Source organism: Trachypithecus francoisi, unplaced genomic scaffold, assembly GCF_009764315.1.
Source record: "Trachypithecus francoisi isolate TF-2019V2 unplaced genomic scaffold, Tfra_2.0 Lachesis_group13, whole genome shotgun sequence".
Taxonomy (NCBI): Eukaryota; Metazoa; Chordata; class Mammalia; order Primates; family Cercopithecidae; genus Trachypithecus; species Trachypithecus francoisi.
This window is the reverse complement of record NW_022681458.1, coordinates 15,932,923-15,948,523: the sequence shown is the minus strand read 5'-3', so window position 1 is coordinate 15,948,523 and position 15,601 is coordinate 15,932,923. Positions and strand designations below refer to the sequence as shown.

General features: G+C 38.7%; 1 protein-coding gene across 3 annotated transcripts in view; it reads right to left on the bottom strand.

Moving 5' to 3' along the window:
* DOCK10 (dedicator of cytokinesis 10) overlaps positions 1–15,601 on the bottom strand; it is a 286,919-nt gene that overhangs the window by 213,240 nt on the left and 58,078 nt on the right. Inside the window, exon 1 of one of the 3 annotated variants that reach the window (XM_033230041.1) lies at positions 14,160–14,375. The exons of 1 other annotated variant lie outside the window; for it this stretch is intronic. In XM_033230041.1, coding sequence (XP_033085932.1) covers positions 14,160–14,321 — 162 coding nt within the window. In that variant the 5' untranslated portion in view covers positions 14,322–14,375. Of the gene's footprint in view, positions 1–14,159; positions 14,376–15,601 lie in introns of those variants that run through there. One more of the 3 variants, XM_033230042.1, reaches the window with a different exon arrangement.

Sequence of the window (15,601 nt, the reverse complement as noted above, 5' to 3'; positions counted from 1 at the left end):
TTTAAAAATCTGGTTACCAGGATAATGTATGTAATATCATAAATGAGTCTTTATCCAGCTACATGCTACATGGTATGTGTACATGCAAACATTTATAGTGCATATATGGATATGAACAGGGCTGAATGTTTAAAGGCAACACAAAGTGTGAACGTCTCTTTGACTGTAAAACAAACCGAGCCACAGACAGACACACACTTAGAACTATCCCCTACACTTCAACCAAACAGAGGCAGAAGATTAGGAAGGTGAACTCAATGTAGGGCTTGCCAAATCCAGGCAATAAGGAGGGCTGCACAGAGGCACAGTGTTTTCTGCGGAACCCCGGGGCAAAGCTGTTCAGCTGTGATTTTTTTCTACTTTTCGGCGGTCTCAGTTTGAAATTAGGCTCCTGGCTTTTGCCAAGGAAGGTTAAAAATGTGCACTCATGTGAAGCAGCAGCAGTCCTCTCAAATGGGGGTACCAGATTTCTTCTGGTACTTTTTTATTCACTCAGCAATGATATCACTCCACATTCCTAACGTTTCTCCTTTCAATCTCCACCTTTAAGAAAGTCATTTAACGTCTTGGTGATCTTTAACGACCTTAACCACATCTGTAGCAAATATCTTCTAAGAACAGATCTGAAAAGCTTCTGTAGGTGAACCTAGGCGATTCCAAAGGTCCTTACCGTTTTGTGATGAACAATATATGGTTCATAATTTTTTTGTTATAGTTATGCAAAAAGAAGATGTATTTGTGATGAGACTATTTATTCCCCACTTCTTTGCAAATGAGTCCTCCAGGGCTGTTCACTGGTTCATTTGCCTGGAGGTCAAAACAAAAGCCTCCGATGCCCATTATGCCAGCCCCTGAAGAAGTGATACTACCCCAGTTGCATTAATTACAGATTTGCCATGCTTCACTCAATTTTCAGAGCTAAAACAGATATGTGTAATCTTTAACTTGAAACCCATCAGCATTCTTTTCAACAGCATGGGCAAAAATGAGACAAAATATGATAGCCACTATGAAAGAACCAACATCTTTAAGGAAATAAAAACCAGGGTGGAGGAATGACACTCACTGAAGTGTCAGGTTGTTTTAGAGTGATAGAAAAGCAGGCTGGTTTTAAAGCAAACCTTTAAATAGTCCCCTTTAACAACTACAGGCCACTTTAGTTTCACACTTCATTTCTCTCCCTGCTCGGGAGCCTCTTCCTTGCCTACATCTCTCCTTGTCCTTGATCCCTTTCTCTGCCTTTTGGCTCACCCATTTCCCCCGGTGGCTTTCATTTGGGGAATATCACTGGGTTCACTAGCTTTTCCACTGAGTCCTCTTTTGATCAACTCTGTTCACCTGATGAGTGTTCTATTCAATATTCTAGTTTCCTTATTAGTGGAGAACTGAAGAGTAGTCACTGAAGAGTATCAAACTGAAGAGAACTGAAGAGTATCAAAATGTCTCCCCAGAATTAATCCAATATAATAAACAGTATGTTTCTACTATCAAAATGTCTCCCCAGAATTAATCCAGTATAATAAACAGTATGTTTCTACTTGTGGAAGTAAGTACTTAAATTTCTATGATGCAGGTGGGCAGCAAGTATTTTCCTCATTTTACAGATTAAAAACAGGTGCAGTGCCTCAGTGATCCAGGCACTGTGGTCAGCGTTTTTACTCAGTTTTCATTTAGATCATCAACAGCTTCGTGAGGAATCCCTATCATGCTGCAAATAAGGACACTGAGGCTCAGGGAACTCAGGGAATTATCCCAAAGTCCTACAGTTCTCAAATGGCACAACAAGCCTGATATCAATACCCAGATTTTGTCATTATGTGATTCTGTTTCTGTTCTAGCACGGCATTTCCGGATTCAGAGTTCTGCAAGATGACAGAGATAGACGTCTGTTCCCAAAATAGAATTCTATAAACCCTTCAATCTGAAGAGATTACAACAAAGTGATTTTCCCTTTTTTTCTCTTTGTTGTCTCTGCCGTGGGACCCATGAGCCCCCACAGTTACATTCAGTATCTCCACAGCATCTGTTCTGCTCATTGCTTTACTCTACAGATTAACTTGAACTCATTATCTCTGTATTTAATCCTTGAAGAAAAGTCAAAAAACTAGTTTGGAGCAAGAATCCCTAGGACGGAATTGGCTTTCATCTCCCAATGGATTTATTCCTCTAAGATAACCAGAAACTGGATAGAATTTGCTATGCTGTTGACATTACTTTGTAGTTTTTAGCTAGCATCTATGTAGTTTCACTTAAAATTGTGCACATACCTTGGAACTATAGCTCATTATTTCTGGATTAAGAGGAGGAAATACCATGTAGTTAAAAAGAATGTGGGTCTCATCATTTTGAGACCTGAACAAATACCCTTGTTCTGCCAGCAACTTTGTAGAAGCCACAGATAAGTCAATTGACCTGTTTGGCCCTGGATTTCATCTTCCGATGAGGCAGCTGGATTCTATAACATCAAATTTCTAGCATTTTATTATTCTATATAATCTATATTAAAAACCCTGACTTTTAAAGAGAAGTACCATTTGAGCAGAATAATGCCACTGTATTATTGGATATTAAACAGAAAAATGCCACTGCAAGAGATCCCAGACCTGAGTCAACAGAGACAGGGAGGGCAGGAAGGGGGCATGGTCAGGTTGCAAGAGGAGAGGGGAGGTAGGTGGAGTGAAAGAAGTGGGCATGGCCAGATTGCAGGTGAAGAGAGGAGAGGAGGTGGGTGGGATGGGAGGAATGGGCAAGGTTGCACTGTAGCAGGGCGTGCAGTGAAAGAGGTGGGTGTGGCTGGGCTTTCAGGGAAGGTGGCAGGTACACATTTGCCTAGGGCCACACCAGATGGGTGACTTTGGACAAATGCAGTAACAGCTACACCTGTATAGTTCAATGCAGCTGCCACTAGCCATAAGTGGCTATGAAGTCCTTGAAATGTGGTTAGTGTGACAAAGGAACTAAATCTTTAATTTTATTTAATTTTGATTTACTTTAAGAATCAAATATTTTATCCAGTAATTGGAAAACATTTAACTAGTTTTGGAGAAACTTTGGAATATGAGTTTACTCTTTCAACTATAAATTTTATAAAATCTGAATACTGAACAAATGTTTGTGATTAAACATTTAGCATCCAAATTGAAATGTGTTGTATGTATATAAATGTACACTACATTTTGAAGATTTGGTGTGAAAAAAGACTATCAAGTATTGTAATAATTTTTATATTGATTGTATGCCAATATAATAATAGTTTGGATACATAGGTTTAAAGAAAATATACTATTAAAATTAATTTAATATGCTTTTTTTCTTTTTCAAATATGGTCCCTAGAAAATTTAAAATTACATATGTGGCTTACATTATATTTCAATTGGTCAGAGCTACTCTATGTGCTTTAATTTCTTCCTTAACTATACTGGAATAAAAATCACAATATCCTTCAGAGTGACTGTGGCAAAAAAAAAAAGAATACCGAGCAAAGTTTGTAGCAAAGTGATCATCAGAATTGGAAGTGATCAACAAAGAACATTATTTTTGGACATTATTTCCATGTTTACTTCCTCCAACTATTTATAAAGCAGAATTTTAAGATAATCTGTGGGTTACTCAGTTAGTTCTCATAAAGTGTATGAAAGCAAAGAAGGTTCTTGATTACCCAGTGACCAATACTAAGGATGCAGATAATCTACCAAGTGAATCCATATTCTTTCCACCTAATGTATTCCTAATTTCTACCTTTATGACCCATAAGATATGGCTTGCATTCATTCATTCATCAAACCTTTGATTGAGTACCTACTGGTAGAAGAATCAAGATTCTGTAATTTTGCATTCTTAAGTTTTTAATGATTACAAATCTGTAATAAAAAATCTACTCACGGCCGGGCGCGGTGGCGCAAGCCTGTAATCCCAGCACTTTGGGAGGCCGAGACGGGCGGATCACGAGGTCAGGAGATAGAGACCATCCTGGCTAATACGGTGAAACCCCGTCTCTACTAAAAAAATACAAAAAAAAAAAAAACTAGCCGGGCGAGGTGGCGGGCGCCTGTAGTCCCAGCTACGCGGGAGGCTGAGGCAGGAGAATGGCGTGAACCCGGGAGGCGGAGCTTGCAGTGAGCTGAGATCTGGCCACTGCACTCCAGCCTGGGCGGCAGAGCGAGACTCCATCTCAAAAAAAAAAAAAAAAAAAAAAAAATCTACTCACATTAAAAACATTGAGATAACTTTAAAATTACACATGAGATACAATCTATTCTCCATCTCTAAATTAATAAGTTCAGTTGTACTTACTGAACTTAAAATGCATTCTCTCTCACCTGATTTTCGGCTTTTCTTTACGATTGTGGTGGTTTTAAATTCTAAATATTCAAGATTTTGTTCCTTATAATTTTTAAATTTGGCTTAATTTGAGAACCATAAAATTGAAATTAAATGGTTAATTTCAGTTGCATTAAAGGATGCAACATTCCTTTAATAAACGACGAAAGGAAAACAAGAAGAAACTAAAAGTTAAGTTTTGGAAAACTGGCAATTAGTGGATAACACAAAAGAAAACTCAAATAAACTTATGTTCTTTGAATAATCTATTTGTGTGAATAATCTATTCAGTATTACAGTACTCCCATAAATAAGCTAACTTTGAATTTCCATTTCCACACATTTTATGAAGCACAGATTAAGTTTCTGCTTAACAGTTCGATTCTTTTTTTCTATAACAATCCTTTAAAGTAAATTAAGTTTGTAAACTTTTCTTTGTTTCGATAAGACAATATATGCAATAATAATAATAAAAAAAACTTAGTGAGTTCTTACCAAGTGCCAGGCACTCTTACAGGTCCTTTACTTGAATCCACTCAATGAATCCTTAAAACAACCCTGATAGATAGTATGGTAGGCAGAACAATGTCCCTTTAACAATGTACATGGCCTAATCCCCAGAACCTGTGCCTCATTTACATTGCAAAGTGTAATCCAGGCTGCAGATTGGAATCAGCTGACTTAGAGATGGGAGCGGCACCTGGATCATCCAGGTGGGGCCAATGTAATCACAGGCGTCCTTAGGAGTGAAGGAGAGAAAGGTGGGAGAGTCAGAGGTCAGAGTCGGAGAGTTGCTGGAAGAAACTATGCTCCTGGCTTTGAAGATGAACCAGGACCACAAACCAAGGAATGTGGGCAGCCTCTAGAACTTGGAAAAGGCAAGGAAACAGATTATCCCCTAGCGCCCCCAGAAAGGAATGCAGCTCTGCCAATTTTAGCCCAGTGAGATCCGTTTCAGATTTCTGATCGCCAGAAATGTAATACATGTATTTTAACTGTAAGATAATACGTGTGTTGTTTAAAACTAAGTTCGTGGTCATTTACTACAGCAGAAATAGGAAACTAAGGCAGATAGGTACCCTCACGACTCATTTTACAGACGGGGAAGCCAAGCTATACAGAATTTAAATAACTGACCCAGAGATCACACTGCCAGTAAGTGCTTTTGTAAGTCACTCAGACCCACACACCCTGGTTCCTCACCCATGTCAATGCAATGTAAATCAGGGCTGGCACGTGGCATTTTCTCACGTGGTTTCTGGGTATGGAGTGTTTTTCTCTTTCTTCTTAGCATCTATTTATTCTCCAGGTCTCAGCTCCATTGCCACTGCCTCAGGGGAGGCCTTCCCTGACTGCTTCGAGGAGGTGCGATGTTCAAACGATGCAGTTTTAAGGTAAGGTAGAATGCAACTCTCAAGGAAGTACTTATCATAATTACAATTTTCCATTTGTTTGAGCTTTGCTCTGCCACCAAACTGTAAGTGCAGAGCAGTGGCAGTCTATTGTCATCTGTGCCTACCAAATGCAAGAGGCAATTGTCTCAGTTGTTTACTGAATTTCTGATGTTTAGACAATCTAACCATGACAAACTCACTGCATGCAAATTGAATGTATTGGGCATGGTCTTAAAAACTAAACTATGTTCCAGCAGAATGAAATAGATTTGGAAAAATGAATTTCAAAAACCCTAAGCTTTAGCCCCATCAGAATAAATCAGCTCCATGAAAATAAAATCTGAGAATAAAACAGCTCCACAAGAAACTTATTGAAGGCTGACAAAAATACTGTGTTTATATCTGGTTTGCCAAAAGACACATTATATCCTCAATTGTATTACTCGGTTTTCACAAAGTTTTATTATATCGAAGCCTGGTGTTTAGAGAAAATCCTAAAAACCACTCTTCTAGAAGGCAAAGAAACAAAACCCAAAACAAGCATACCAGTTTTTTTTTCTATATTTGATTATGTTTTAAAAATTAACAAACGTTTTATTAGCAGTAATTTGTTGGAGTCTATTTTTTTCTTTTTCTAGCCATAAAACTATGTGTTTTTACTTGGTAATATGATGTTTTCCATCTTCACACTATGATTTCCCCCAAAACGCTTACATCCACTAAAGGTATAATGTTCTATATTTACACACACATATATATACTTATATATACATATTATATATATGTGTGTGTGTATATGTATTTATCTATAGCTCTATCTACATATAGTTGAATTTGCTTTGTTTTTGATATGTTTCTATATATCACCTCCCCCGACCACCATACCCGTATCCGATTTTCTGCTTTTCTTGATCACTGTGTTGGTTTTGGATTTTAAGCTGTTTTGTTTTTTCTTTTTAGACTTTGTGTGTTTTTTCTTTGCTTCTAATCATTTCTAAAGGTACAATTTGGAGAATTAAAAAGATGCAAGATTATCTGAACAAGATGATACAGGATGTAATCTGAGTTTAGTAAGCCTTTGCCTCGAAGATTTATGTTGCTAATTACTAAGGCTCTCATGACATTCAATTAATTCTTTTACCCAGAGAGAAGCCATTCAATTCATTTGTCCATTTTCTGTGGCTTTGGGATTCAACTCAAAATTAGTTCACAAGGGAAAATAACTACCAAAGATTCTCTGTGCCTTGAAGCTCCATGTTATACCCATCTATGGTAGACTGTTTAAACTCATACTCCATGACACAGGCTTTCTTTCCCAGGGGAATCTGTTAATATTAGTATATTCAAGATTCCACCTCACTGAAATGAAATAGAAACATTAGCTCAGGATTTAGAGGGTCTGGTCTGGAAATTGTTTATTCTTCATACATACACTCAAAAAGATGAAACTGGGCAAAACATGTTAACATTCTTTGATAATAAAACTTTATTAGGTTAGGATATTAAGAAGAGAGTCAATTTATTTCCTTTGGAGAGGTTTCCATAGTTTCCATAGTATGACCCTCTCTGGTCCTGATTGTATTCATAGGACACAAATTAAACAAATGTATGTTCCAAAGATATAGAATTACTGTTTTCATAAATAATTCATTTCCTTCATTTAACTTGCTTCCTTATACCAGGTTCTCAAAGTACTTGAGCAGGAAAGAAGAATTATTGTCTCTTACAAGCAGGGGACCCAAATGTGGAGATTTTTTGAAGGTCAAAAAGCAAATCAAGTAGAAGCTTGATAACACCCTCACTGGCCTCTCTTGTTCACTGTACCACCTTTTTTGGGGTGTGGAACAAATACAGTGAAATCCTAATGTAAATCACCTCCCTGCATTACTGAGTGAGTTACCCAATGGATAAAATGAATTCTCACCAGCACAGTGGCCACTGTGGATTTCTCATAAGCTATGTTATCCTGCTGACCTGCAAGACTCCATCGCTTTATAATGTGAATTAGTTTACAATGTGATCTACAAAAGTCACAAGAACAGAAAACCAAACATCACATGTTTTTGCTCATAAGTGGGAGTTGAACAATGAGAACACATGGACACAGGGAAGGGAACATCACACACTGAGGCCTGTTGGGGGGTGGGGGGAAGGGGAGGGAGAGTATTAGGACGAATACCTAATGCATGTGGGGCTTAAAACCTAGATGATGGGTTGATAGGTGCAGCAAACCACCATGGCACATGTATACCTATGTAACAAACCTGCATGTTCTGCACATGTATCCCAGAACTTAAAATAATAATAATAATAATAATTCAATATTCTGGTGCTTCCAACAGACAGGACAGATAATAGTCCCCATTTAGCCAACCAGGAGAAATGAGTCAGCATATCTAGGTCATCTGGGCTTTTATTAATATTAAGTGACAGACTTGAGACTCTGACTTGAAATCCAGAGTTTATTATTCAATCATAGCAGTTCTCAGACCCTCAGGTGAACAACAGGTACCCAAAGAAAAAGCCAAGTTCCTTTGTATCTTGTCGGAGGCAACAGAAAATACACTGTAGAGGCCAAAGTTAAAGAAAAAAGGTTCCTTTGTAGTTGAGGCCACGTCATTCACCAGACAGGGGTCAGTAAGCATTTTCTGTAACCGGTCAGAATACTTTATGCTTGGTGGGCCATATATGGTGTCTGTATCTTTTTCCCCATGCCACCAACCCTTCCTCCTTCTTTTGTTTTTGGTCTTGTTTTGTTTTGTAACAATTTAAAATTGTGAAAATCATTCTTAGCTCAACACTGTATGGCTGCAGGCAGATTTTGACCCACAAACTGTATAGTTAATCAGAGTGCGGGATCTAGCAAATTCTAGAGCACCAACAGAGGACTTGTCAGGGAGGTCTTGGAGCAGTAACTGCAATTCTCTTACTCGGAAATGTCTGCCATATAAGTGCACACATCCTTGATTCACAGAAGAGATTTCACCTTCCCAACTCACTGCAAATTTAAGCTATTGTTAATTTCCTGCCTTAGACCAAAATTCAAGACAAAGCCATATTTGGCTTGGTATATATGCTAGATCTTTGGCAGTCCTAAATTTAAATTTTATGGTTTCTACTATTTCAGAGAAACCCCAGAATGTTCATGGATTTTAAAGTTTTTTTCACTTTTGAGTTGAGACCTGTGAATCTGGCGTGTGGGTATTGGTCATATAACCAAAGTGAGACTAGTAGCCTGAACAGCACTTGCTTTTCTTTCTCCTCCTGTGCCACCTCTAAACTCCACAGTGTGAACAGAAAAACATTCTCTTTTGGGGGAGTGGGGTAGAAAAAGACTGAAAATGAAGCTAACTTCTGGGGTTGGTGATGAGTAAATGACATACAAAATAACAGATACTAGCCAGAAAATAGTAAATCTACATAAATTGAATTAGTGTCTGAGACCTTTAACAAAATATGCTCTAAAGGAAGTAAAAAAAAAAATCATGAAAATTTCTGTTAATTCTCCCGCCAAAAAAAATTGAGTGAGAGATAAAAGTAGAGCTTTAAAGGAATTTCTTCATTTTCCCCCCGTTAAACTTGACTGCATCATAATAGGCCATTGTAATGGTCTTAGATGTCAGGATTCATGTGTTTCTTTTAAATAAGAATCTACATTAGTTAATTTTGATGTTTAGCAATTTCTCTCCACTTTGGACTATATAAACTAGACTACAATTATGCCAGCCCTAATCTTATCTCTGCACAAAGATTCGGAACCTAGACCACAGGAATGAGACTCTTTGATACAACTTTCCACTGTGAAGTTTTGAATGCCAAAGGCTTGTGAAGGGTGTCAGTATTCAAAGCCTTGTATTTATCTTGGCAACTTTCTTCATCCTTAACTTACTCTTGGACATTCCAATTAAGAGTTAAGTGGGCATCTTGATCAACTGAACTTTGCATATTAGTGCCAGCTGCTTAAAAATATCAACTAATCAGCGGATACTTATTTAGCTTCGAGTCTGTAAAAGGCTTTGGGCTGGGTACTAACGGAGCAAGAAGGAAGCTCAGAGGCCAGGCGGGGTGGCTCACACCTGTAATACCAGCACTTTGGGAGGCTGAGGCGAGTGGATCACGAGGTCAGGAGTTCAAGACCAGCCTGGCTAACGTGGTGAAACCTCATCTCTATTAAAAATACAACAAATTAGCAGGTGTGGTGGCATGTGCCTGTAATCCCAACTACTTGGGAGGCTGAGGCAGAAGAATCACTTGAACCTGGGAAGCAGAGGTTGCAGTGAGCTGAGATTGCCCCACTGCACTCCAGCCTGGGTGACAGAGCAACACTCCATCTTGGAAAAAAAAAAAAAAAAGTACGCTTACTTTCTGCCTTTGAGGGTCAAGATCAAAGCAAGGAGGCCATTAATTAGGAAGTGATTGCTCTGGTAGATGAAATTTCCTGTCTACCAGTGAGATAAGAAAAATATGTGATGTGATCAGCAAGTAAATAAACAATTATACATTCAATTAAATAGGCTGAGATGTGTTAGAAGGCAATGCATGATTAACTTTCAAATGGATTTATACACTATAAATATTATAGGAGATTAGAAGACACAAAGATCCCATTTATCAATCATTTATTGATGTTTACACTGGGCTAGGCTTTACTCCTCTTTATATAGTTCCTTGAAAATCCAGACATATATGCAACTTCCTACTTGACATCTGCGTAAATAGACCTAACAGGTATTTAAAATTCAGCATCCTTAGGGTGAGCTTAGATTCTCTCTCCAAACCTTCTGCTCCTATGTTCTTCTCTCTCTGAATGGCAGCTTGGTTCTTCTGGACATTCAGGCCATAACAAGCACAGTCAACTCTGACACCTTTTCCTTTTCCACACTTTATATTCAACTCTATTCATTCTACTTTTGAGATCTATCCAGAATCTGACTACTTTTCACAGCCTCAGCAACTACCATCCAGTTCTTTGGCTGGGATCATTGCAACTGCTTCCTAATTAATGGGCTCCCTGCTTTGACCCTTGACCCTCTATGGCCAGAGATCCTGTTACTTCCTTGCTTCAGGGCCTCCCAGTTAGTGAGGTTATAGTTAACATAACACTCACTATTCACCAGTCACTGTTTTAAGCAATTTGCACCTATGAACATACTGAATTCTTATAATAACCTTACACTGGTAGGTACTGTTACTTTTTACATTTTATCAATGAAGACACAAAGACACAAGGAGGACAAGTCATTCATCAAGATCACACAGCTGGCCGGGTGCGGTGGCTCAAGCCTGTAATCCCAGCACTTTGGGAGGCTGAGATGGGCGGATCACGAGGTCAGGAGATCGAGACCATCCTGGCTAACACGGTGAAACCCCGTCTCTACTAAAAATACAAAAAACTAGCCGGGCGAGGTGGCGGGCACCTGTAGTCCCAGCTACTCGGGAGGCTGAGGCAGGAGAATGGTGTAAACCCGGGAGGCGGAGCTTGCAGTGAGCTGAGATCCGGCCACTGCACTCCAGCCCGGGCGACAGAGCAAGACTCCGTCTCAAAAAACAAACAAACAAACAAAAAATCACACAGCTAGTGAGTGGCAGAGATACCACTCAAACCCAGACATTCTGGCTGCATGGCCCAGGTTCTTAACCTCTGTGCCTGCCTCTTCCAGTGGCTTTCTTCTCACTTGGAAAAAGCCTAGGCCTTCCTGACAGCTGTGTGTCTGACATGATCTGACCGCATTGCCTCCCTGACCTTGCCTTCTATGACTCTCTCCTTGGCTCATCTGGACATGCTGGCCTCCTTGCTGTTCTTCTAACACCCCAGGCTTCTTCTCACATTAGGGCCTTTTGCCTTGGCGGGTCCTTCTGCATTAGGCGAAAGTTTCCCTGCTGAAAGTGGCATGGATCATTCCTTTGCCTCCTTAGGGTCTTTCCTCAAATGTCACTTTTCAGTTAGGATATCCTTGATCACATTCCTATCGAACATCTTACCATTACATCCAGGCACTGTTCTAAGCACTTAACACTTACTTTATGAAACTCATACAACTGCTCTAATTTGACAAAATTGCTATCCTCATTTTACAGTGGAGGAAAAGAGACACAGAGATGTTAAACAGCATGCCCAAGGTCACACAGCTGATAAGTGATGAAGTCAGGATTCCAACCTAGGCACTCTGGCTCCAGAGTCTGTGATCTTACAAAAAAAAAAAAAAAAAAAAATCAATATATAAAACTTGGTGACTAATGGGCAGTGGGAAAGTGAGTAAAAAAGGAAAATCAAAGTTTGTTCAGAAGCTTAGAGCCAGAGCGAGAAGACGATTAGCCAATATAAGAACATCACACTGGAGGAGGAGAAGGGGTGGACAATTTAGATTACCATCTTCCAGAGCCATGTTTCTCAGAGTGTCATCCAAAGTACTCCTTCGTCAGAATCAACTGGGAGTGCTTGCTACAAAAGCAGATTCCTGAGCTCCACTCCACATCTGCTCATATAGAGTCTTTGGGGTCAAGAGCTCAAGGATTTGCGTGAATGAAAACTCCTAGGTGATTTTGAAATACACTAAAATTTTCAAATCACCATCTTGGAAAACAGAAAATATTTTCATTGGCTAAAGTTTGTAGACTAAACATCACAATTGTAGTATAGCATTTCCATAACAACAAGACTGGCAAAATGTTCTATCACCTTCAAACTTTGCAACTTAGGGTAGGGACTTTGGATGGGTTTGTTCATTGGCGGATTCCAAGTGCCTGAACCAGTGCTTGGACCATCGTGGGCTGGCAATAAATAATTAGCGAGGGTGTGAATTTTGGAGTGGCCCAGAAGAAATGTTCAAGATGCACAATGACTTTGTATGAGCACATTTTACTCAGAGTAGTTCCAGATTTCCATCAGACTTCTTACATAAATTCAGTTTATCTGTTTCATCATTATTTCCTTAGAAGTGTGAACAGACTGGAAAATACACTGGCTTTTGGAATCATTGCTTTAAGTGTGATTCGGGGAGCTGGCATTTAGCAGCTGTGTGATGTTAAGATATTCAACCTTTCTGAGCCTTTATTTTCCTCATTAGTATATTCTTCATCACCTTATTTAATGTCAGTAAAGGTATTATATGAATCAAAAGGATCCTTGGAAAAATATTATGACTAGCGAATAGCTTTTTAAAATTTCTCAGTTATTTTGAGGTTTTTTTTTTTTTTTTGCAAATTTCTAGCTGCAAAATTTTATAGACTAACAAAATTAGAAAAATAAGACTTACTGGTATAGCATGAGCACTGCAAATAGTTATAGAATGTGTTAATGTTATTAACAAGAGTTAAACTTGGAAAACAAAGATTTCTTTGACAATTGAACTATTTCAAATCCTTTAAAATATAATTTGTGAAAACTTATGGGAATAATAAACATGTAACTATTCCTATTTAGTGTTTCCTTTCAGAAATGATCACAGCCCCCTAGTTCAAGAACAATATTGCTTTTTGAAAATAAAATATTGATTTGTTGAAGAAGTAGGCAAACAATGTTATAGTTTAGTATTCTGTCACTCAGAGGCATAGCCCAAGCCAAATGACTTTCATTTAAGAACTTTTAGAGTAACAGGTATTTTTCATTCATTATTTACTACATCCTTGATATCTCAACATTGAAATATAAGAGAAAAAAGTCGATTATGCTGAAGCCACCTAGACTTCAATGTCTCCTCAATTTTGGAGACTTTACCATACCACCTATTCTAATTTCAGTGACTAAGCAGATCTCTTTTTAAACTTAAAGAAAGAACTGTATCCTCAAATTTATTCTTGCTGATCAAACAGATGCACAAAAAAGGAACAACATTGTTTACTATAATCAAAGCACAGACAAAAGTGTAATTCGACAAGCGGCAAGAAACAGCTTTCTAAAGAAAACAGTATGCATTCTACAAAATTCTTAATTCTTTATTCTAATATTGTGCCTAAGTTAAGCATTCTGGAAAGGCATTTCCTTTGCAGAATCAGAAAGAAAAGCCCCAAATATCCTGAAGTTAAAGATCCAACTCTCAGCATCTATACAACTTCAGTGGTTACATGTGATTTAAAAAAATGCCCATTTTGGGCTCTTCTTTCAAATTATAGTTATAAAATAAAATCCACTCACTTAAACCAAACTCCAAATTTTTCTCTTATTTGCTGCACAAAAGTTAAATAACAACATGCAAAACATGAGGCAGAAGAGAATTTCTAGTAGACCGAGAAGCTGCACAGTTTCATGACATACAACAAGAAGAAAATGCGCTCTTTGAATGATAGAAATAGTTCTGAAAGATTTTCCCCAAACAGTACTTCAGAGTAGTAAACTCTAGGTCACACATGTCTTTGTCTAACGCTGAATACCAAAACCCCTAAATTGCAACCTCTCTATAATAACAGTTCAATCCACTGAGGCTGCTTTACCACGGATACCATACCATTATGATGAGGGTTCTGGGTCTATTCATTTCATCGTCACTTTCCAGAGGCAAAATTTCGTGGGATGGTTCCTCTTGGCGTCGTCTACAAATGTGTGGACAGCTCCTCTGGACCACAGAACGAAAAGCTTGAAGCAGAACAATGCTGGCAGTGCAGCCCATCGCTGCATCCTGGAGCCTACAAAATAACTTCTATGTTGATGCTATGTTTGCAAAACAGTGGCTCCTTGTCCCTGAAAACAGCCTACACTGCAGCTGCAGCCGGCTCACTCTCCAATCACTTCCTTGAGCTCTGATCATCTGATCATGGCCAAATAGCTTGGATGCAGAGATGGGAAAGATTTGATCCACGGAAACTGAACACACTCAGGAATATTAGAGCACTGCGCTCAGAGAGTATTTCTCAATTCATGTCGAGAGCATGTTTCCTGTTCATTACAATGAAGCTCTTCGATTCTCCTTTCAGAGGTCTGAATAAATATATCTTTCCCACTCAGACACACAAACAAATTACTTTTTCAGATCACACAACTGAAAACCTGACTTTACACTGACAATTTTTCCAGAGGCAAATGAGCATCATGTAAAGAGTGAAAATGATTTTTTTTATAAACATAAACACTTCCTGAAGGAAATTTCGCTGGACATCTCACTGATTGAGGTTTTACTTTTCATGGCTCATAAGTTCCAGAAATGAAACTGGCTTATCTGAAACATAGAGTTCACTAGATCAAGATGATTTAACCAAAGTATGCACGCATTAACCAGCCCGGCGTAAGAGACACCAGTGTTCCCCTGTGATTTCCTTTCAATAGTATGGTTGTTCTGTTCCCACACATGCAGTTCTGCAGCCTAATACATTTTTATATTTACATAGGCGGCTTGCAGGGCTGAAAATATCTCTATTACTGAGGTCACTCAGCAAGCTCCGCCAAGCTGACCTCTTAGAAAAAGCAGCTGTAAAGCATTTTAACATCCTATCAATAAGAATTCAAGGCTCTGGGAAGGACTTTAAGGTCTTTGGTAGTTAAGAGTCTAGTATTTCCTGACTCCTGCGAGACTAGTCACTTAGGAAAGAACCAAAGAGAGATGCTTAGAAATCACGTGTCCTTTCTGGAGTGGTCTCAACATCTAATGGTATAGTGAAAGAGAATAGGGCAACAGGGGCTGCTTGCACTAAAAATATCTCATGGAAAATAGATTTTGCTTACAAATGAGGAAAGTATGAAATCCCCAATAGAATTCAATGTTGGGATCTTTCTGCCAAGCTAATTCTTCCAGTGTAACTCTTGGAGATTCAAAGAAAAAAAATGTTTTCTGTGGTTTCTGGGCTCCTTGGCGTGAAGGGTGCTGCAGGAAGTTTGAGGAAGGATTGTTTTGCTATAACGTGTGGCTGCCCCAGCCTCAGTAAGGTTGTTGCTTTCGCGGAAGCATCTAGCGTG